The sequence below is a fragment of the Scardinius erythrophthalmus genome (genome assembly GCF_964197995.2).
Source record: "Scardinius erythrophthalmus genome assembly, chromosome: 25".
Lineage (NCBI taxonomy): Eukaryota > Metazoa > Chordata > Actinopteri > Cypriniformes > Leuciscidae > Scardinius > Scardinius erythrophthalmus.
Window position 1 is genome coordinate 31229041 of NC_138245.1, and position 23105 is coordinate 31252145.

Sequence of the window (23105 nt, forward strand, 5' to 3'; positions counted from 1 at the left end):
CACTCAAACTTATTACTGTTCAGTTCACTTTGTTTTACTTTTCAAGAACAGATAATGAACTTACACAATAACATGAAATCAGGAATTTGCATTGTCCTCAACAGATGTCTAGACACAGAATTCATTTAAAAATGAACGCAAACATAAATAAATCCAATAAAATAATTTAATACACTGTGAAAAAAAATGTTGCTGCCTTAAATTTTTAAGTACAATCATCTTGGATGTTTAAATAATTTCAACTTAAATTACATTAAACCAACTAAAAAAAAAAAAAAAGTTTAGTAACTTTGTAAAAACAAAAAATATGTTCAGCAATTTTCAAAAGGAGGATTTTGTTATGTGTACCCCAAAATAAAAAAAATGTATTGAATAAATAAATAAATACATTTAAAAAAAATAAAAATCCTTCCCCCAACTAAAATAAATAAATGAATCGCTAAAAATCGCCTCAATAAAATGAATTTACTAAAAAAATGTATAAATATACCCCCATAAAGAAAATAAGCATGGGTTGATCTTAGGGTTCGTTTAAACGACAGCGATGAAATAGTTTTTCCTTTGCGTTTTTCGTGTACAGACGCGACAACATTGTCAAAACGATCTCCGTTCACACGGATCCGCGAAAACGACTAAAAACGCTGTAGATGTTCTGCTGTCAGGCCAGTAGATGGCGATGTCACTTTGTAAAGAAACACACGCGCCTGTAGACTGAACACACAACACACATGACGTCACCGTTTTCATTCCTATTGGACATTCTCTGGTTTACACAGAGTCGATAACGGTATAATTTTTAAAAACTTGCGTTTACGGGCCCCTAAAACGCCATTGTCCTGTAAATAAACGGCCAAAATGCATAAAAAGTTTTAAATTTGTTTTTAGCTGAAAATGGTGTTAGAGTGTGCGTGTTCGCTAAAATCCACACCAATGTTCATATTTTTAAAAACGGTCTTTGACGTGGAAAACGTTTTTCCTTGTGGCGAGTCAGTGAACTGCACGTATTTGAAAATCGAAACCGCTTGCCGTTCTACTGTAAAAAATAACTGCTGGTTTAACTTAAAAAAGTAAGTTGCCTTATTGATTGCCTTAAAATTTTGAGTTCATTGAAATAAAAAATTTGAGTTAATAGGCTACAAAGAAGGAGATTGGTTTAATCAACAGAATCTCAAAATATTGCGTTATCTGAATCACATTAATTATCTAAGTTGATTTGACAAAAGAAAAAAAGCTATTTTGTTATTTTTTAATTTATTAAAATGTTATTTTTATAACGTTATAAATGAAGGCCTGCAGGTCACTGGGGTTTTAATACCGCACTGAATGGAGTGTTTGAGACGTGGCTTATGCATAAGTGCTGTTACATTAATGTTTCACAGACTTAAATAACACAAATCCAGCTCAGTCTTGTGCTAATGCAGCTCATGCTGTATAATGTGTGAAATTAAAGGCTCATTTAACAGAGAGAGAGAGAGAGAGAGAGAGAGAGAGAGAGAGAGAGAGAGAGAGAGAGGGAGAGAGGAAAGCAATAAGGCATGTTCGTTTCTTTAAGTCTTTACTGGTATCACTAGCACTGAAAAACTTCACATTTTTGGTTGCAAAGGTTTTCCCAGAATTCCCAAAGTAGGTGTCCAGGTCAGGGTTATTTTATTTAAATAAAAATAAAAAACATAAAAAAATTATTTTAGTTTCTTGAAATAGGCTACACTTTAACTGAAATAAAACAAAATATATAAAAAAAACATATTTTGTTTCAGCTAAATATATATATATATATGTAACTTTACAATAAGGTTTCATTAGTTAACATCTACAGCATTTATTAATCTAAATTAATGTTAATTTCAACATTTTCTAATACATTTAGAATTAAAAGTTGTATTTGTTAACATTAGTTAATGCACTGTGAAGTAACATGAACAAAGATAATAAATACTATAACGCATGTTCTGTGTTCCAGCAGCCGAAGCTTTAGATGATGATGAGTTTGAGTTCAGACGAACATCGAGTTTATCTTTACACCCTTTCAATCTCTTTTTCTGAATGTTAAATGAGTGTAACACATATCTGTTATTCTGGCCTGTTCCCCACGGGTCGTCCTGGGACGTGTTTCTCATATATTCTGAGCTCTGCTATCAATGAAGCTTAAAGGCGCTTTAATTAAAACTGGAGCACACAGTATCATGACATCTGGCCTGGAATCTAACGCAACGTTCACTGCATTTACTGGCAATCAGAGCTTCACCGTACAGCCTCCCTGTGTCCTTAAGCAGCATTAAATGAGATCTCACACACACACACACACAGCCCATGTGCCCACATCTCATTTTCTGAATAAATAAAACCATATACGGCTGATGGAAATGTGTAAATGTCTTCATATCAGCACTTACAAAAAGAACTAGAAAATACCACATTTAGTCATACTCTCATTTCTCACATGCATTGTGTTGACACGCACGAGTGTCATTAAGACATGCTTTGACCTGTAAACATCTCGTACCTGCATGCAAATACACCAGACAGGAGAGGGGAGATCTGGGAGATCTGGGAGATCTGGATTGTCACTCTCACTCCCTGAAGAACAGAAAACCAGGTGAACAATCAGCAAAGCAAACAAAACGTGCAAAGCAAACATTCGTTTCTCTAGTTGATTTGGTGGGTTTTACTACAACATTCGGCACATCTGTTTGGAGCAACTTTAAATGCAATGAAAAACTTTTTTGGTTAAACATGCAAATAATAACTAACAAAAGAATAAGTTGTATGCCAGAAACCCTCTAACTTCAGGGGTCAGTTGCATAAACTGTCTTTAGAACTAGATTGACCAATAGCTGTTGCATGTCATTGATCTTATTGCAATCAATTAATCCATGCATATGTTTTATTTTTTAAATGCAAAACCCAAACAACAACTGGCTAATCAGTCTTATTTTTCAGATTCAATCCACGTTTTTATCTAACAGGTTTTTAAAAAGTTAACAAAAAATTAGACGACTAGCTTTTGTAGTTTATGCAACTGGCCACAGAAAATGACAATTAAAGTCAGCATGAAATGAAAATCGAATCTATTTTCTAAATGCATATTATTAATCTACTGAACAATTATTCCATGCATATATTTTATTTTTTTAAATGCAAAGTCCACATCTCAAAATACAAATAACAACTCATTAATAGAAAGAAGTTCCTGCTGTAGATTTTTTTATTTTTTGGATAATTTTTGTCATTTTTATAGAGCCTTGTGTGAGGTTTATAGTTTACAATTTTTTTTTAATGTACTGGACATAGAGTGACTTTTAGCCTTAAATGTTCAAAAGCAACAAAACAAAAAAAAACCTGTTTACTTACAAGAGTCAGAGAGAGTGTGGATAATATACAGGTCTACTATGCAAAAGTAGCTAACTTATGACAATTTTCGCTTTATTTTCGGGGGGAGGGGGTAATTATGGAAATAATATATTTTAAAATATATATTATATAAAATAATATATTATAAAAAATAATGCATTGTGAAAATTCTGAAAAATGACTCAAAAGTACTAACGTTGATTTGCACGGAGACTGATCCTCCTGTAAGACTGTAAACTCGTACTGTACGAGCCCTGAGGGACTGAAGAGAGAGACGGTTCTCTAATATTCCCACCGTTTATCCGAAATCCTGTTCCGCAGAACTGCACTCTTCTGAAACCTCACGAGGCGTGTCGAAACCTTCGAGAACACACACACAGAGTTGACTAAGTGTTTCTGACGCACGTGGACTGTCACACCTGTGGTGGAAACAAGTTTAAGGACAAAAGCGACTCAGAGTTTAGAAAATGAGTTTCATTCACGGCATTGTTGTTGCGTTCAGGGTGTACATTTGAAAATTCAAAATTCTGTCAATTAGGATTGAAAATAATGATTTTTCCCTATGGATTAAGCAACAATGCTCTACTCTTTGATTTGGATTGCATGCCGCTTTGGATAGGCCAGAAAACAAAAGCCCAATATTGAGCACGACATGTCTTGAGTTTTGCAACGCTAATGCACTCCGGCTTGCCGCTAAACTGAACACAGTTATAGTGAGTGTTTATTCAAGAGCTGTTTGCTCAGGTGAATGTCGTTGTTGGTTGTTAAACGGAAGTTGCGCTGGTCTTTTTATTATTGACCATTGACCATATTATTTTATTATATTGTGACATATATATCCGAGTGAACAGCTTCGCGAACAAGAACAAATGTGTGATTGATTATGATTTGACTTTTCTAACTTTAGTTAGTGTGTAATGTTGCTGTTTGAGCATAAACAACATGCTCAAAGTTCAAAGCAACCCTAGAATTTACATAAACCCCGCCCCCTGAACACGATTTATAGATTATCAAGACAGAATATGCTAATCATTGACTTGAAGATAACTACACATCAGCTTCATAAACTCATCAACTAACCATTCAGAAATGTCCTGTTGCTTCTACATGTTGTCTCTTCTTCTTGAGTCTCTCCATCATTGTCTGACTCCGGTTTGAACATAAAAGGCTAAAAGTTTTTGAAATTTTCATTGCATGTGTGTGTGAGTCAGGTGTGAGTCATAGGTGTGAGTGCAAGCTGTTGAAGCTCCGCCCCCTGCGCTGGGAGCAGCAGCTCATTTGCATATAAAGGGACAGACACAAAACGGTGGGTTTTTGCTCACCCTCAAAAATTGACAATTTTAACATGCTATATAAAAATTTCTGTGGGGTATTTTGAGGTAAAACTTCACACACACACTCTGGGGACATCAGAGACTTATGTTACGTCTTGTGAAAAGGGCATTATACCACCCCTTTAAGTTCTTTTTTTTTAGCCCTACAAATGTGACCCACATCTTCGTCCTCAAATATGTAATCTTTTATTTATGAAAACCCAAAGCTGTTGTCTAATGAATATGTTAATTTCTTCATATATAAATATAAAAATCTTCATTCACAAGCAAAAATGGTTTTAGTCTCCTTTATGTCTTCCTTTTTCTTTCTAAATTTAACTCTTTCATTTCACCCCTTAGACTTATAAATAACAAGACAAAGTTTTTTTATGCAACTTGAGGACTTATTTAAAGATTTATTTATAGAGACTTATTATTGTGCTTTTCTTTTTTTCTGTGTACAATTCCATATTTTAATGTACGCAAATCCATGATATTTATCTTTTGTTTCTGTCATTATGATTGTTCATTGTAAGAGATACCATGCTTCATGCCCTGGTTTTGTATGTATAACTTATGCAATAAAAAAAAACAAGAACAAATGTGGGCGGGGCTTGTGTTCGTTTGGAATTAATTGGATGATTGGATGGTTGTGGTTGTGGATCTCATGTGAGTGACAGGTCGCCCCACCCTCGTTATCAGAGATATCCCTGCCAGAGGGAAAAATTATTTTCATTAAAGATTGTTATTTATTATTATTATTAAAAAGGCACATGGGTTTAAAAAATAATGATGTGCATGGATAACTTGTTTATAAACTGTAATATTCCATAAAAAAGGAGGAAAGTTCATTTTGATTACATGGTGATACATATTTGAATGTATGTGAATGTAAAAGAAATAACATTTTACACCTGCAAGGCAAAAAAAAACAAAAACACATCAACAGTTCATTTTTGAGATGTCGATCTTAAACGTCATGAGATGTAAAGTCTTCCATGGGACTGTGTGTCATCAATCCCAGAGGGTTAAAGTTCAGCGTGTGTATTACTCTGGACAGTATGTTCTCAATCACTTCAGCATCTGTTGATGTGGTTCAAAATGCTCAGATTAAGAGAAGTTGATTTGGTGAAGGTTACGCTGATGCTTCATCATGTATTCTTTAACACTAATCCTCACATGATCACTAAAGTGATGCTCTGGAAGGCAAGGAAAAACCACTATAGGGTTAAAAAAATGCAGCAAATAAGCAAGTGTTTAGTTCTACAATAATTGTTCATCAAGAAAGTGACTCATACTTGCTATGAGCTGGTTAATGTATAGCTGAGTGTTACTGTAATCTCAACCGCAGACTTGTAAGAACTTGCTTTCCTTCCATTGGGAACTTGTTATTTAGTTACTGCAGTATTGATCTGTGCATCTGATCATCTGTGCCGTCTGATACATATGGAATAATACTCATGCATATTAATATCCTTTTCTCTAGGGTTGCACAGTTGTGCTGCAGATATTATGGTTTGCGCTTAAAAATATGAAATATTGTGGTACGCTCTTAAAAATACTGATCTGAACAACCTAATGAAACATCAAAACGTTTTACTCTGTAAACTAAAAGAACCCTTTACAGTCAAAGCATTCTATGCAGAATAATTTACTTTATCAGAGAACACTATAATCATACATATCATATTTATGATTGTTAGCAGCTGCTTTATCAGGTGACTTACAAATGAGGAAAAGCACAAGCATTTTACATCAAATGATTATATAAAATTATATTATATTATATTATATTATATTATATTATATTATATTATATTATATTATATTATATTATATTATAATGTTAAATGAATTCCAAAGTGTTGAAAACGTAATCTACATTCCTGTCATGCTGGTGTTTTCCTAACCACAAGATAATAAATCATTCAGACTTAAATTATTCCAAACGTTCCAAAAAAAAAAATGATTTGACATGCAAATGAGTTCTTCCTAGACGGCCCCCCTCCTCCCACGCTGATTGGTCGCGCTGGAGCTCATTAGCATGCGGTGGGCGTGTCGGAGTGTATCGCTCAGATGAATGAGTAGAGCGCGTCAGTCGCGCATCGGACAGCGAGCGAGGAATCAGCCGCTCACAGGCGCTCATAATGCGGCTGTTACTGTGAACTCATCCCGCTCCCGTTCCCTGTGACGCCAACACTGAACGGGAAACATGTGGAACACTAACAGAGGAACATGCCTTCGCAGCAAAACAGAGTTATGGGTAAGTTTCTTACATTCATGGAAAACTGAATTATCATGACATCAAATTCTCTTAATAGTATCTTTGATATTCTTTAGTAATATCTTTAATTCAGGATTTTTATATAATCCAAATGCATCCTAATACTTATATCAATTCTAAATGTATATGAATCAAAGTCTAATAAGTTTTTGAATGGATGTTAGGATTTTGGATTATATATATCTTTAATCCAAGATTTTTTATATAATCCAAATTCATCATAATACTTATATCAATTCTAGGCTATGTATATTAATCAAAGATAAGTATTTTGATGGATTTTTATAAAGATTTGTGTGTGTATGTGTGAGAGAGAGAGTGAGTTAGTGAGTGAGAGTGTGTGTGAGAGAGTGTGAGTGTATGAGTGTGTGTGTGTGTGTGTGTGTGTGTGTGTGTCTGTGTGTGTGAGAGAGTGAGTGTGTGTGAGAGAGAGAGTGAGTGAGTGTGTGTGTGTGTGTGTGTGTGTGTGTGTGTGTGTGTGTGTGTGTGTGTGTGTGTGTGTGTGCGTGTGTGTGTTTGTTAACAGAAATTAGTTTTGTGAGCATAAAGTATTATTATTTAGTTTGCAGGTTCATTAAAAAAAATAAAAATAAACATAGTTTCTGTCGAAAAACATTTGTTATTATTTAAAACTGTTACCACCACTGTAATGACCAAAACTGAGAGAAAGATTCTAGAAGCATTGAACACAGTTTGAAAGAGATTTATATAACAATATTCTTTCAGTAGTAAAATAACTATTGAAATGATGTTTATCATGGTAGATAATTGGGTAAATATTCATATATTAGTGTGGACGTTGATTTAGTCCAACCCTCTCCACATGAAATGTCAAACTGTGCCTAATGCATAATTAATCTGCATTGCTTTTTTGATTATTATGTATTCCATTTGATTTTAAAGTGATGCTTTTTTACTTGTATACTAAACACTTTTTGTTGTTTATTTTTAGGGTTTGTTCATTCTCCTCTTGTACACCGGACCTCTCTCCTGCTCTTCAAATTTCAGTCACCTCATCTATAAGATAAAAGAAGGATTATCTAAAGGGACACTCATTGGGTCTATCGCTGCGGACTTAAACCTGGGTCTTTCCAGTGATCCCCCCCGCTCGTTCAATCTGGAGCAGAAGACGAGCAGCCAGCAGTACGTGACTCTGAACAACACGTCGGGGGAGCTTTTCACGTCAGCCGTGGAGATCGACAGAGAGACTCTGTGCGCCGAGTCCCACGAGGGCCAAGGCTGCGCGATCTTCCTAGACGTGCTAATCCTTCCTCAGCAATACTTTCAGCTGGTTAAGATCAAAATCATAATCGAGGATGTCAACGACAACCGTCCGCATTTCCCCGTTGACGAAATCAGGGTTTCCGTCCCCGAAAACGCTCCTGTTAACGCCAGGTTCGCAGTTGAGCAATCAGCAGTGGATCCAGACATCGGGATTCACAGCGTTCAAACGTACTGGCTTGTTAACGACTATGGGTTTTTCACGTTAGACGTAGAGGAGAACGAAGGAGGAGAGCTGACGCCGTTCCTCATAATAACCGAGAATCTTGATAGAGAAACCCAAGCGGAGTACGTGACTGATATTATCGCCGAGGACGGAGGAACTCCGCCACTTTTAGGCACTGCCACTCTGAGGATTATCATTACTGACGTCAACGACAACTGCCCTAAGTTTACAGAGTCGCAAGTGAACGTTACTCTTTACGGGAACGCCACTAAAGGCATGCAATTGGCTCGTCTGCAAGCCCACGACCCAGACGAGGGGGAAAACGCCTTAATCACGTATTCCTTCAGCGAACGGGTCACCCAAGAAAGCAGAAACCTGTTTCATTTGGATACGATCACTGGAGTTCTTAAGCTAGCTGGGAAGATAGACAACAACACCGGAAAGCTCTACAAACTAATCGTACTGGCTAATGGGCCGACGTGCATTCCAGAAGTCGCAACGGTTACCGTTCATGTTATCCGACAGCCTTCCGGACCTCCGGCTGTTGTGCCACGTTACATCGCGTTCGAGAAAGACGGTGTTGTCAGCCTAAGTGAATCAGAGCCACCGTTTTCACCAATTGCTTTTTTTACCATCAAAAACAACGAGCCACAATTGAAGATAGAGTGTTTTCTAGAAACCATAGGTCCATTTCGGCTCGTACCTTACGAGCGCTTTAAAAACGAGTACTTGCTTGAGACCACCGAACCACTGGATTATGAGCAGCAACAGGATTATGAATTGGTCGTTGTGGTTCGTAATGCTCACGGATTAGTAGTTAATACCGTGGTTAAGGTCCATGTGTTGGACGTTAACGACAACGCTCCGGTTTTCAAGCAGTCCTTCGTTGAGATCACAGTGGAGGAGAACAACCCACCGAACACGTTCCTCGTTCAGCTTCAGGCGACCGACGCGGACAGTGAAAGCAGAGGTCAGGTTTATTATCTACTCGGTGCCGACGCTCCCACCATTTTTGCCTTGGATAAGTCAACCGGGGTTTTGTCGGTGTCCACTTCTCTTGACCGCGAGGAAAAGGAGACGTACCGATTCATGGTGCGAGCCGTCGACCGTGGGACGCCGAGAAGAGAGTCAATCGCCACTGTGATTATAACCGTGCGGGATCGCAATGACAACAGCCCTCGGTTTATCAACAAGGACTTTACTTTCTTCGTGCCGGAGAACTTTCCGGGATTCGGGGAGATTGGCGTGCTTACGGTTACGGATGCGGATGCTGGGGAAAACGGCTGGGTGGCGTTGTCAATCCTAAACGGGAGTGACATCTTCGTGATTGACACCGGACGAGGCGCGTTACGCGCCAAAACCCCTTTGGATCGGGAACAGCAGGGAACGTACTATGTGTGGATCGAGGCTATCGATGGAGGCGAACCGGCTCTTTCTTGCGTCACAATGGTGACCGTTCTCCTCCTAGATGTGAACGATAACCCTCCCACTGTTCTTTTCCCTCAGTCCAACCAATCGTTCATGCTGGTGCTTCCCAACACGCTTCCAGGAACGTCGATAACGGAGGTCTATGCGGTGGACCGGGACACGGGAATGAATGCTGTTATCGCTTACAGCATCATCAAGAGAACTGACGGAGAACCGGGATCGTTTGATATCGACCCGTACACGGGAAACATCACCTTGAGGAAAGCCTTGAACAATCGAGGTCTTTACAGTTTGTGGGTCAAAGTGAGGGATCACGGTCAACCAGAACTGTACTCTACTGTACTCGTCAACCTGTTTGTGAATGAAACGGTTAGCAATGAGACGCTCATTCAGAGCTTGTTGCCCAGAGCGGTAGATATCAATCATGGTGAGGATCCTCCGGTTAAGGAAGGGAGGGAAGGAGAACGAGTGCCAAATCCGTGTGGCGAGTTGATGATGGTATTGCTTGCGCTTACGGTGACTTGCCTCGGACTGTTTCTGACCGTCGTGTCATTGGTGACATTTATCTGCTGCAAGAAAAGAAAGACGAAAAAGAAGAGGTCAGAAATTGAGATTCCTTTAAAACTCAACCATGAAATGGTGGACAAGATCCCAATGGAGATTTCAAACATATGACACTTGCCTGCTCAGCAAAAGACTGCCCAAACTATTCTGTTTACAATGTGTTTTGTGCATCTCTTAAGAAGTGAAGATATATTGTATATATTGTGCATACAGTATGTTTTATAACTATGATGAAATCTATATATATATATATATTGAGAAGATCGCTGCAAAATATAAAGATTTTGCTCTTTGCATTTGCTGCCCAACATGCTTTTAATGTATCTTACAACGGTGCCCTCAGCAGTGTGTTGTGTCAAATTGTCAAAGCTCTTTTATATGCCTGTCTTTGCATTAATCTACAGGAACGTCGTTCTCCCAATGGTTCCCGTTCAGATGTAATGCTCCTCATGTTTGTCATCACCATGAGAAATTAATGCCACGTTGATTTCTCAGTGATTTGCAGAAGTTGTGTTTTCTGTAGGATACTAGTCTGGTGTGCAATGAATCTCTTGAGCCCCAAAATGTCTTGGTTTCTCCAACTGGTTTGTGTTGAATTCTTAAACGTTTGTGCACTTTTTTCAAAGAAGCTAATGCAGCATTTCTCCGATCTTGTTTCTCTGATGTGCAAGCAAAGAATTCATGAACATTAAAGTGCTTTATTTTCTTATTAATAGCTTGGATATGATGTTTTTTCATGTATTAGCAACTAAACTGGTGGTGGTTTTTTTATTTGTTATTATTGCATGACTTGCATTAACTGCTCAAAACATGAATCAACTGGAACGCATAAATATGCACAGTCAATTTATCAAGATATTGTTCTTGGGGAATCTAAATCATTATGCGAATTCAAAGACCATTTCAATGTTTGATTTGATCTCGTCTACACTGTTTACAAGTTGAAGTGCCCCATCTTGAAATGTCTACACATAGCATTGAATTTTTCTTAGTAAGAGATAAAATCCGAAGGGTTATCGAGAAAACGTCTTATCAGAAGCCAAGCCACAAACTTGTTTACACAAATTCTGCTGTTATCGAAATGCAACACAGACCTGTATTGCATAAGTCATCAAAACATGAGTTATATGAGTCTTTTTGTTGTGGAGTGATTGGCATCTCGGCCTGTCCTTTTTTAATCTCCCTCTTTGTGTCGGACCAATGGGATGTTTTCTCCAGTGTCCCGACCCATCGCAGAGGTCAGATCAGGAGTGTGTGTTTAGCTTGTCATCACCAGTGGAACACCATTCAGCTCTCTAAAAAACAGCCATGGCCACACGCCACTTCTATTATTCCAAAAACCAGTTCGGTTTCATTTTTCCCTTTCTCTCTCTGGAACTCTCTGAAACACTCACAATGGAAAGCAGTCATTTAAAACCACAAGAAGCCGTAGGACAGATAATGTATCGAGGCTTTGCGGTGCACAGGTTGCGAGTAGGGCCTGTCACCTGAGGTCAGGTTCACCGCTTAAGCTGCTTACTTCACCAGCAACATGTGTTCAGAAACCAGCAGGAGACTTTTTCATCTGCGGGTCAAGATCAAGCATCTTATAGTGCATAAATCGGTGGTGTTAGCAAAGCCAATGTCATGGGTTTGGGATTTTTATATAATATATTCCCCAAATATATTGTAGGTTGCTTCAGATAAGAGCATTTGGCAAATGCACAGATGCAAATGCATTACATTCACTGAAAAAAAAAACTATTTTCACTAGTAATGATTTTCTTTGTATTTTTGTCTTAAAAATATCTAAACATTCTTAAATCAAGATCCAATTACTTCTTGTTTTATGAAAAATATATCAAGTTCATGCTTAAAACAAGAACAAATATCTGCCAATGCGGTCAGAAAACTAATGTAGTTTTATCTTTGAATTAAGTTGATTTTTCTGACCCCAATGGAAGACATTGTTAGTTGCAAGTATAAACTCGCTTAATTTTGATGGGTTTTTTTTTTTTTTTTTCAGAAAACAAGACTTAGTATGTCTGTCATTTTGCATTTCAAGTAAATGATGATGATGAATCTTGATTTAAGAATGTTTAGATATTTGTACTGAAAAAAAAATACTTATGAAGAAGAAGAAAAAATTGATAAAAGCGTGAAAAATCTTTAAGTAGAAGTTTAAATATCTTGAAAAACACTACAATAATCTCCAATTATTTACAACTTCGAATTTTTTTTTACAGGGCAGCATTATAACCAAACCTAAGCAAGTGTCCACACTGGCCGTGATTTAAAGTGACTGATCATTCATGTTTAATGAGAGTTGACGAATTGAGTTGACTAGAGTGTGAGCAACTATTGGCTCATTTGCACAAAGTTAAACTCAGATTATTCCAGTTCAAAGTGAACTCTCAACACAATATTTTGATGACTGAGTTCAGTCATATAAACAGTATAAAGAGCAGTTTAAACAGCTTTGATTCTAAAAGGAACATTCGAGTTCTGTCATATTATGCCACTTGCAGAAGAACCAAGTGCATGTGCAAAACTCAACACCATGATGCTATGCGTTTGCTAAGGTGATCTGAGTGTTTTTAGAGTGTTTTTAGGTGATTACATCTATGCATTCAGCAGATGCTTTTATCCAAAGTGACTTACATTGCATTCAAGGTATACATTTGATCTGTTGATACATTTCCAGGGAATCTAACGTAAGATCTTGTATCTCAAATCAAGTCTCTGTTCATGATTCAGTTGCATCTTTTTTTGTCCATTTTATAGTGAAGTGAATTAGTCAGAAAAGCCGCCGCAGGATTTGATGTTTGCAGCACAAACTGAAGTTTAATAGCGTTAAAGGTTTGTTTAAATCACTAACCCTAAATATGCGCTGATTCAAATAAATACATCTAAATGCATTAAAACAAAATTATTCTGTTATATTGTCGACTGTAAAAGTTGCTGCCTTCAATTTTTCACTGTAAAAAGTGTTTAGTTCACTTACTTAATCATTTTAAGGCAACGGGTTTACTCATTTTTTTAAGTAAATAAACTTAATGCTTAATAGAAAAATGTAAGTTGTGTGAACTTGACAATTCCACATTACTTAATTATTATTATTATTATTTTTTTGATTAAGCATGAAGTTTGTTTACTCAATTAAAGTTAAGTCAACTGATCACTTTTTACAGTGTTCAACTTGGATTTTTAAGTCATTTCAACTTAAATTACATTACACTGACAAAAAAATTAGTTGAATCTTGTATAACTTATAAAAAAAAGTTATAAATTGCTTAACTTATTTTGATGAGTATGAGCAATATAAAAACATGTTTTTTACAGTGTAGACGTACACTATAGTAGAAATGCATATTATGCAAGAGTACAGCCTCTATAACACACTTTTTTTTTTCTCCTTTTCTGTTATTCAATATGTTCACTATGATGGGGTACGGTCGGGTCACATTTAATCTGAGCTTGATTACTTATGTCCCTCTATAAGTATGTGTGTATGTTCTCACTCCTCCAGTGTACAATCGGCTTTCCTCTCCGCTTTCCCACCTGGCCAGACGAGTGTGTGTGTGTGTGTCTCATGGCGCTCGACCGAGACCAACACAAACAGAACATTAGCCTGGAGACGAAGGGCCTGATTGCGTGTGGTGATGATGGAGAACCTGTGAGAGACGCACAACAAACAGCCTCTGATTAATAAAATACACTTTATTCCGGTCCTGCTCCAGCTCTCGCTCTGATTGCTGCTTGAAATGAAATGTGCGGCTACCAAAAAAGGCTGTTGAAAAATCTAACTCAGGTTCTGTTGTCCATTGGGCTTATAGTGTTAAAGCACAATTACTATCATTTTTCTTGTTAAAAATGAGTCGAGTTGGTATGCTTGTATCATTTTCTCCAATCTTGGCACTAAACTTCCCGAAAACCTGACCAACATGTTTCTGAAGACTCTTGACACTGTTAACCATTCCACATAACACGATAACCATCTACTTTGCAGATGAAATGTGATTCAAATTGGCTTATTGCCTCTGAATCAAGCGAACAACCGCAGGTTTTACTTTACAGATTATGAGGTGCGACGATTCTGCCACAATTCAAAAGACAGTCAAATGCGTCTGCAAAGTGGAAATGAAGGTCGGGAAAGTTGGCAGGGTTGGCAGGTCTGCGTAACAAAACCAGCTCAATGTGGTCAAACAAAAGTAGATCAAAATCAGCCCTATCCCAAATATTAAAACTCAAAATATGCCTCTCATACCTAAAATATGCATGCACTTTCTGCATTACACACGATTCACTGTATATTAGTCCTCACAAAACACATCATCTAACACAGTTCATTGTTAGAATGTAACATCTCAATGTAATTTTCCCTTGAAATAGCTTGAATGTAACTGGACACCCTTGCCTCATTTAGTATGCGCGGTTCTTTGAATATGCAAATGAGCCCCGCCTCCACTCACTCACTCAGCTCAGAGATCCACTGGTTGACGATCACACGTTGATCTGATTGGTTACAAGGTAGTTTGTGACGTCAGAAACACCAGCGATTTCAAAGCGTGTTTTTGAGACTGTCTTTGGTTCACTGCAGTTTTAAGGAGGAAATACTCAGCAATGCTGTCGACTTATGAACTTACACATGCTTTGTTTTAAAGCATATTAAAAACACAACATGGACATATAAACAACATTAAATACTTGATTTTCAACACAGGGGGACTTTAAAAGTTGCATAATTATGCGGGAATAACACTGACTTGGCAACCCTGGTGAATCATGTTCCAAAAAGACTTAAGAACATTAAGAAAGTAATTCTTTTACATATTTAAACACCTGTGTTGCTTTCTTGCTCATTACTGTCAGTTTGCGTATATTAACATGTAAAAGTGTAAGGTGCAAACACAGGAAATGACATCGCCCTGACCTCATAACGCACCCAATCCTCTGATGTCTGCTCTGCTTTTCTTGGCTCTGTCGGGTCAGACACGGGGAACTGCAAACAGCCTTGTTATTATTTCATTACATTTCATCTACTGATGTTTTTATAGAGCAGATATGTGATGGTTCTTTTACAAATATTAATTTGAGGATTTGGTGTCAGGCTAAGCAGATTTAGATGGCCGTCCCGTTCTGCTGTGTTTAAAGTCCCCCTGTAGTCAATAATTTATCCCTTAAAACTCATCTTTGATCACCAAAATGACATTTAAATGTTTTTTCCTTGAAAAAAAATTTCTTCATGCCTCAAAACAGCTTGAATGTAACTCGACACCCTTGCCTCCTTTAGTATGCGCGGTTCTATGAATATGCAAATGAGCCCCGCCTCCACTCACTCACTCAGCTCAGAGATCCACTGGTTGACGATCACACGTTGATCTGATTGGTTACAAGGTAGTTTGTGACGTCAGAAACACCAGCGATTTCAAAGCGTGTTTTTGAGACTGTCTTTGGTTCACTGCAGTTTTAAGGAGGAAATACTCAGCAATGCTGTCGACTTATGAATTTACACATGGTTTGTGTTAAAGCGTATTAAAAACACCACATAGACACATAAACTGATAAACAACATTAAAAACTTGATTTTCACCACAAGGGGACTTTAAAGTTTGCATGAAATGGAAGTTGTGATAGGATTTCTTCACTATTTAGTGAAACACTTCTCGGATGAGAAAAACTGTAGGGCGGGGCTTGATTGTGTCTGTGGGGAATTGATTCGGATGGTTGTGGTTTGCTATTGATGGATCTCATGTGAGTGACAGGTTCCTCCGCCCACGTCATCAGAGAAGAGAAGAGATGTCGCTGTTATTCTGATTCAAGATTACAAGGAACATCAAAAATTATGTGCACTGAAAAGTAATTTATAATAAATAGCCTATGACAATATTTCATGGAAAAACAAGAATTGTCTATTTTGATTTTATGAACAGTACTGTTGGTATTGAGTGTTTGACAGCGTGCCATTCTCTTCCTTTGGAAAGTGCTGGATCTGAAATTACTTTCAATTATTAAACGCGTAGACAGCAAGTAATTACTATCAGTCATGGGCTGATCCTGTTACCAGATCGCTCTTATAGTTCCTCCTATGCTTTGAATCCAAACAAACGCGGTCGCACAATGGCGCTCGGGATCGGGTTTCTCCGTCACGGACCGGCCACCGTTCCCGTTATGACACCGGATCCGTCTTCATCTTCTCACTCCTGTCTCCGCATTTCAATAATGCATTCACATATCATTCTCCTCCCAAAAATCTCGGCCTTTGATCTAACAGGTCTTTCAGGCCCGTGATGCAATAGAAAATAATCCGGTCCAAGCCTTTTGATCCTCGTCCGGATTATGTTGCTGATTTCGTTCCTATTTCCCACTCTATATCTCTCGCTGCCTCGGTATAAGTGAAGATGATGGGCCTGTGAAAGCTTTGCGGATCCGTTTTAAGACATAATAGCTGTTGTCAAAGCAGGAATGGAGCCAAAAACACAATGACACAAACAGCATCCAGAACTTGAATCACAAAGCGGCTTGTTGTTCTGCCTTAGTTTGTTTAGTTAGTCATATCAAACTTTGTGACCTGTTATTGTCTGCTGTTGTAAGATGATGCAGCTGATAGGTATGAAAGCCTGTTTGCGCCACAGAGTAAAAGATAAAAAAGGTAATTGCGAGTTTACATCTCACAATTCTAACTTTTTATCTCAGAATTAAAGTCACAAATTGCAAGTTATAAAGTCAGAATTGCGTGATATAAAGTCGCAATTGCGTGATATAAAGTCAGAATTGCGTGATATAAAGTCAGAATTGCGTGATATAAAGTCAGAATTGCATGATATAAAGTCGCAATTGCGAGATATAAAGTCAGAATTGCATGATATAAAGTCGCAATTGCGAGTTATAAAGTCAGAATTGCGAGATATAAAGTCAGAATTGCATGATATAAAGTCGCAATTGCGTGATGTAAAGTCAGAATTGCGTGATATAAAGTCAGAATTGCGTGATATAAAGTCAGAATTGCGTGATATAAAGTCAGAATTGCATGATATAAAGTCGCAATTGCAAGATATAAAGTCAGAATTGTGTGATATAAAGTCAGAATTGCATGATATAAAGTCGCAATTGCGAGATATAAAGTCAGAATTGCGTGATATAAAGTCAGAATTGTGAGATATAAAGTCAGAATTGCGAGTTATAAAGTCAGAATTGCATGATATAGTCGCAATTGCGAGATATAAAGTCAGAATTGCATGATATAGTCGCAATTGCGAGATATAAAGTCAGAATTGCGTGATATAAAGTCAGAATTGCGAGTTATAAAGTCAGAATTGCGAGTTATAAAGTCAGAATTGTGAGATATAAAGTCAGAATTGCATGATATAAAGTCAGAATTGTGAGATATAAAATCAGAATTGCGTGATATAAAGTCAGAATTGCGTGATAAAAAGTCAGAATTGCGTGATATAAAGTTGCAATTGTGAGTTATAAATTCAGAATTGCGTGATATAAAGTCAGAATTGTGAGATATAAAGTCAGAATTGCGTGATATAAAGTCAGAATTGCGAGATATAAAGTCAGAATTGCGTGATATAAAGTCAGAATTGCGTGATATAAAGTCAGAATTGCAAGATATAAAGTCAGAATTGCGTGATATAAAGTCAGAATTGTGAGATATAAAGTCAGAATTGCGTGATATAAAGTCAGAATTGCGTGATATAAAGTCAGAATTGCGTGATATAAAGTCAGAATTGCGTGATATAAAGTCAGAATTGCGAGATAAAAAGTCAGAATTGCGTGATATAAAGTCAGAATTGCGTGATATAAAGTCAGAATTGCAAGATATAAAGTCAGAATTGTGAGATTTAAAGTCAGAATTGCGTGATATAAAGTCAGAATTGCGAGATAAAAAGTCAGAATTGCGTGATATAAAGTCAGAATTGCGTGATATAAAGTCAGAATTGCAAGATATAAAGTCAGAATTGTGAGATTTAAAGTCAGAATTGCGTGATATAAAGTCAGAATTGCGTGATATAAAGTCAGAATTGCGTGATATAAAGTCAGAATTGCGAGATATAAAGTCAGAATTGCGTGATATAAAGTCGCAATTATCTTTTAAAATGTTTTATTCTGTGGCGGAAACAAGCTTGTATAGATAGGACTACATTCACTGCAAATACAGTCGTCTTATGAGAGCTTAATCTCATCATGCACATCAGTGTTGGAAATTAACTATTTAAACATAGTAAATGAACCGCCTCATTCAGTAACTGTCTTCAAAATAGTGTAACCTGTCCAGATACTAATAACTGCCCTCTCTCGCTTAAACTCGAATAAGTTGGCAGAACTCAAAAATTTTAGTTAATCAGCTACATCAAATTTAAGTTAAGAAATTCAAAGTTTAAGTCAGCAGAACTGGCAGATTTCAATTTTGTACTCATACAATTTAATGGCTCTTAACTTGAAAATTTTGCATACATTCAAACCCAACATAACAGAAACTCTTCTAAATTAGCATTAAACACTACTAAATCTCTCATTTAACATTAAATCTTGCACCAAAAAAAACATAATATAACACTTAATTTTAGCATTTACCATCCCTTTTGAGTGTCATGGCAAAGCATGCTGGTAAGTTTGTCTAAATTTAAGTTCATAAAAATCAAAACAATTGAACAATTTAGATTACTTAAAAAGTGTCAGTTTCGTGAACTCAAAAGAAAGTTCTGAATACTCATGAAAGTTAATTTGATTTAACTAATTTGTTTAATTTGAGTTTGCCCTACTCAAACCAATTAATTATTTTGAGCGTTAGGGCTTACAGTGGAAAAGTCTAATTCATTTTAGCGAATCAATTTATTCAGACAAAAAAACATTTTCCCAGTGCAGCATTTCACATTTTCTTCTGTGTAATGAAATATTTAGTTAAACGCTGATGTTTTCAACTTTTTCGAGTTTTATCCGTTGCATTTATTGTCAGTTATGTGATCAAGTTTGATACTGTGATTCTGATCAAGATTCTCAAAGTTTTATGCCAAATAAATACTGATCTGATGCGCACAAAAAAAAACATTTGATCAAATATTTAAAATAAATTTGATAGAAGAGTTAAATATTTTAAAAGATATTTCCCCATGAATAGCTTCAATAACAATATATGATTTGTTAATATTCATGAGTAATGCAATATTCTAACTTTATTTTTAAAAGAAGCTGTGATCATTTTCCTTGTATGATCGATTAGCTTCAATACCGATTAATTTATCAGCAATAATCCATAACCAGCTCATATATGCAAATACCTGCACCAAAAGATTTCTGCATTTCCCATCAGCCTCTCTGCTTTATAGTTTGTTCATAGCGTCACATTTACATAATAATGATGTTAGTGGATTTCAGACGCATTATTCACCGTTTCCTAATGTTTTATTTTTCTGGGAATCTCTCTAAATACGCACATAAATTCACACGGGAGAGAAATGGTCTGGTGTTTAATACGACTGACTGCCATAAAAAAAGCATAAAACCCATAATCAACCTCCTGACAGCATAATGCACGTTTGTGAAAGATCTCTCGTTTTTTAATGCAGACATCCATTGCATTGCCATGACCTTATTTAATCCACTGGCAGATGATTCTTCTGTGGTTTAGGCCCATATGCAGATAGGACCCGTGTGTAAACCCCTCTTAATTAAAGGAAAGTAAACCCCCTGGTGCTTTGACCTATTTCTGTACCTCATTGTTCACATGGCACTTATATTCTGGCCTTCACTGAACACAGTGTTGTTGCTTTGCTTGAAGGAACTATTTTAAATTATAAATCAGGCCGAAACCTTGTATCTTCATTTTCCCCCATAAATCATTACTACTGGTCACCATTTACGTATATATACGTGGGTTTTGCATATATCTAACCAATGAAAAGTATTCAAAAGAGCTTGTGACTAAACCTCGAAACTCCATTGGCTGCTCAAACTGTCAGTCAAACCTCATAACTCCGCCCCTCCTCTACTGTGAATGCAGTCTGGAATGTCTATGCTTGTTTGCAATGCCAGGGTAAATAAACGACTTGTACTCTTGTCATTTTTGTCCAAAAAAAAAAATTATTATTATTTTTTTTATTTCATTCTTCATCGGAATGGTACGAAACTTGGTAACGGTGCTCCTCACGGTAAAAAATGAACGCATTGGAAATGAATTTCCAAGTGAAAGGAAGCTCATTTTTTGAGATATAAAGCTCAAATTTTGAACACAGCTTGTTTAGATTTATGGCTTTGATTTTCTGACCGTTTTAGAGTAAAACATGTTTTTGTTAGTATTACTATAGTAATAGTAAATAGTATTTTTGCACATTTTTCTTAACAATAAACATGAATTTCTGTAACTTTTTAAAAGTTTTGTTCACTTCAGCAATAATCGGCCAAGTGTCGTCTTTGAAAAGAGATCGAACTGAAATCTAAAGCATTCAAGATTTACCACAGTTTAAGTTGGAAATGTAATTTTCAGGTCTATGCTCAAAAAGTGAATAAATGGATTATAAATACAGCGTACATATAATTTAGTGCCATAAAATCCCCTAAAAAAACAAAATATTAAATAAAAAACATTATCAAACAAAAATATAGTACATTAATTTCATTTAATTTTTTTTTTTACCAACACGAGAAGAGCACCAGAGGGTTAAATATAAGTACAGTGTTTTCTTTACTCAAGGCTAATGTTTTATGTATTTGAGGAGCAGAGAAAAGTGTTTTTCTGTACAGCACAAATGACAAATTAATATGAGCCATATTGCATTACTGCAATCACGACTTTAGTTCATTTTTACAAACAGAGTTCAGAGGATCATCTGTGTAAATGAACTACCGGCTGATGCGTAATTTGTTTTGCACCGGAACGTTATTTTAACCCTTTCCGCAGCGCACAGATCTGCATCTGTTGTTGTGTCTCTGTGTGAGAGCTTATGTGGAGAGTAATCAGTGGCTAATGTAAGATAGATGTGAAGGTATAGCTGCGTTTGGGGGGGGGTCAGGATTGGTGAATAGAGATTATAGACCCTCTAAATGCCAGATTAAGATTATCACTGCATTTCTAATTCTGTTGAAGCAAGAAAATAAACCGTATAGGCTACAGATGTTAGTGGGTCAGGACCAGATGCAGGTTTTCGGCTCAAAGCATCTGTCAGATATGATCCAATACATGTGTAAACATGTTTATGCAAGCCCCTCCTTCTGAAAAGCACACTGTGCTCTGATTGGTCCACTGGAGCAGCGTGTTGTGATTGGTCGAGCGCTTTGAGCGTGTTTGGGGAAATTATGTTTTGAATTTGAAAGAGCCCGAACTACGGAGTTACTCTTCACTTGTTTAACTGCAGGAGAGAAGGTATTTTAGTGTGGAAGCTTGTTTCTGCCACAAAATAAATGTTTTAAAAGATAATTGCGACTTTTTATCTAACAATTGCGAGTTTACATCTCACAATTCTGACATTATTTCTCAGAATTGTAATAAAGTCAGAATTTATATATAAAGTCTATAAAGTCTATAAATGATATAAAGTCTCAATTCTGACTTTTTTCTCGCAATTGCAAGTTTATGTCTTGCAATTCTAACTTTATATCTCGCAATTGTGACTTAATATCACACAATTCTGACTTTATAACACAATTGAGACTTTATATCACACAATTCTGACTTTATAACACACAATTGCAACTTTATATCACACAATTCTGACTTTATAACACACAATTGCGACTATTTCACGCAATTCTGACTTTATAACACACAATTGCGACTTTATTTCACGCAATTCTGACTTTATAACACACAATTGCGACTTTATTTCACGCAATTCTGACTTTATAACACACAATTGCGACAATTTCACGCAATTCTGACTTTATAACACACAATTGCGACTTTATTTCACGCAATTCTGACTTTATAACACACAATTGCGACTTTATTTCACGCAATTCTGACTTTATAACACACAATTGCGACTTAATATCACACAATTCTGACTTTATATCACACAATTCTGACTTTATAACACAATTGCGACTTTATATCACACAATTCTGACTTTATAACACACAATTGCGACTTTATATCACACAATTCTGACTTTATAACACACAATTGCGACTTTATTTCACGCAATTCTGACTTTATATCACACAATTGCGACTTTATATCACGCAATTCTGACTTTATATCACACAATTCTGACTTTATAACACACAATTCTGACTTTATAACACATAATTGCGACTTTATTTCACGCAATTCTGACTTTATAACACACAATTGCGACTTAATATCACACAAATCTGACTTTATAACTCACAATTGCAACTTTATATCTCGCAATTCTGACTTTATATCACACAATTCTGACTTTATAACACACAATTCTGACTTTATAACACACAATTGCGACTTAATATCACACAAATCTGACTTTATAACTCGCAATTGCGACTTTATATCACACAATTCTGACTTTATAACACACAATTGCGACTTAATATCACACAGTTCTGACTTTATAACACACAATTGCAACTTTATATCTCGCAATTCTGACTATATAACTGGCAATTGCGACTGTATCTCACAATTCTGACTTTATTTCACGCAATTCTGACTTTCTAACACACAATTGCAACTTAATATCACACAATTCTGACTTTATATCTCGCAATTCTGACTTTATAACACGCAATTGCGACTTTATATCACGCAATTCTG

At 36.5% G+C, this 23105-nt stretch overlaps 1 protein-coding gene across 1 annotated transcript; it reads left to right on the forward strand.

The window, feature by feature from the left end:
- Nucleotides 1-6760: 6760 nt before the first annotated feature.
- On the forward strand, nucleotides 6761-11091 carry pcdh20 (protocadherin 20). The gene is made up of 2 exons (XM_081358347.1): nucleotides 6761-6927; nucleotides 7901-11091. Exons 1-2 carry the CDS (start codon nucleotides 6877-6879, stop codon nucleotides 10496-10498), a joined length of 2649 nt encoding a protein of 882 aa, XP_081214473.1. The 5' UTR covers nucleotides 6761-6876; the 3' UTR covers nucleotides 10499-11091.
- The last annotated feature ends 12014 nt before the right edge of the window (nucleotides 11092-23105 follow it).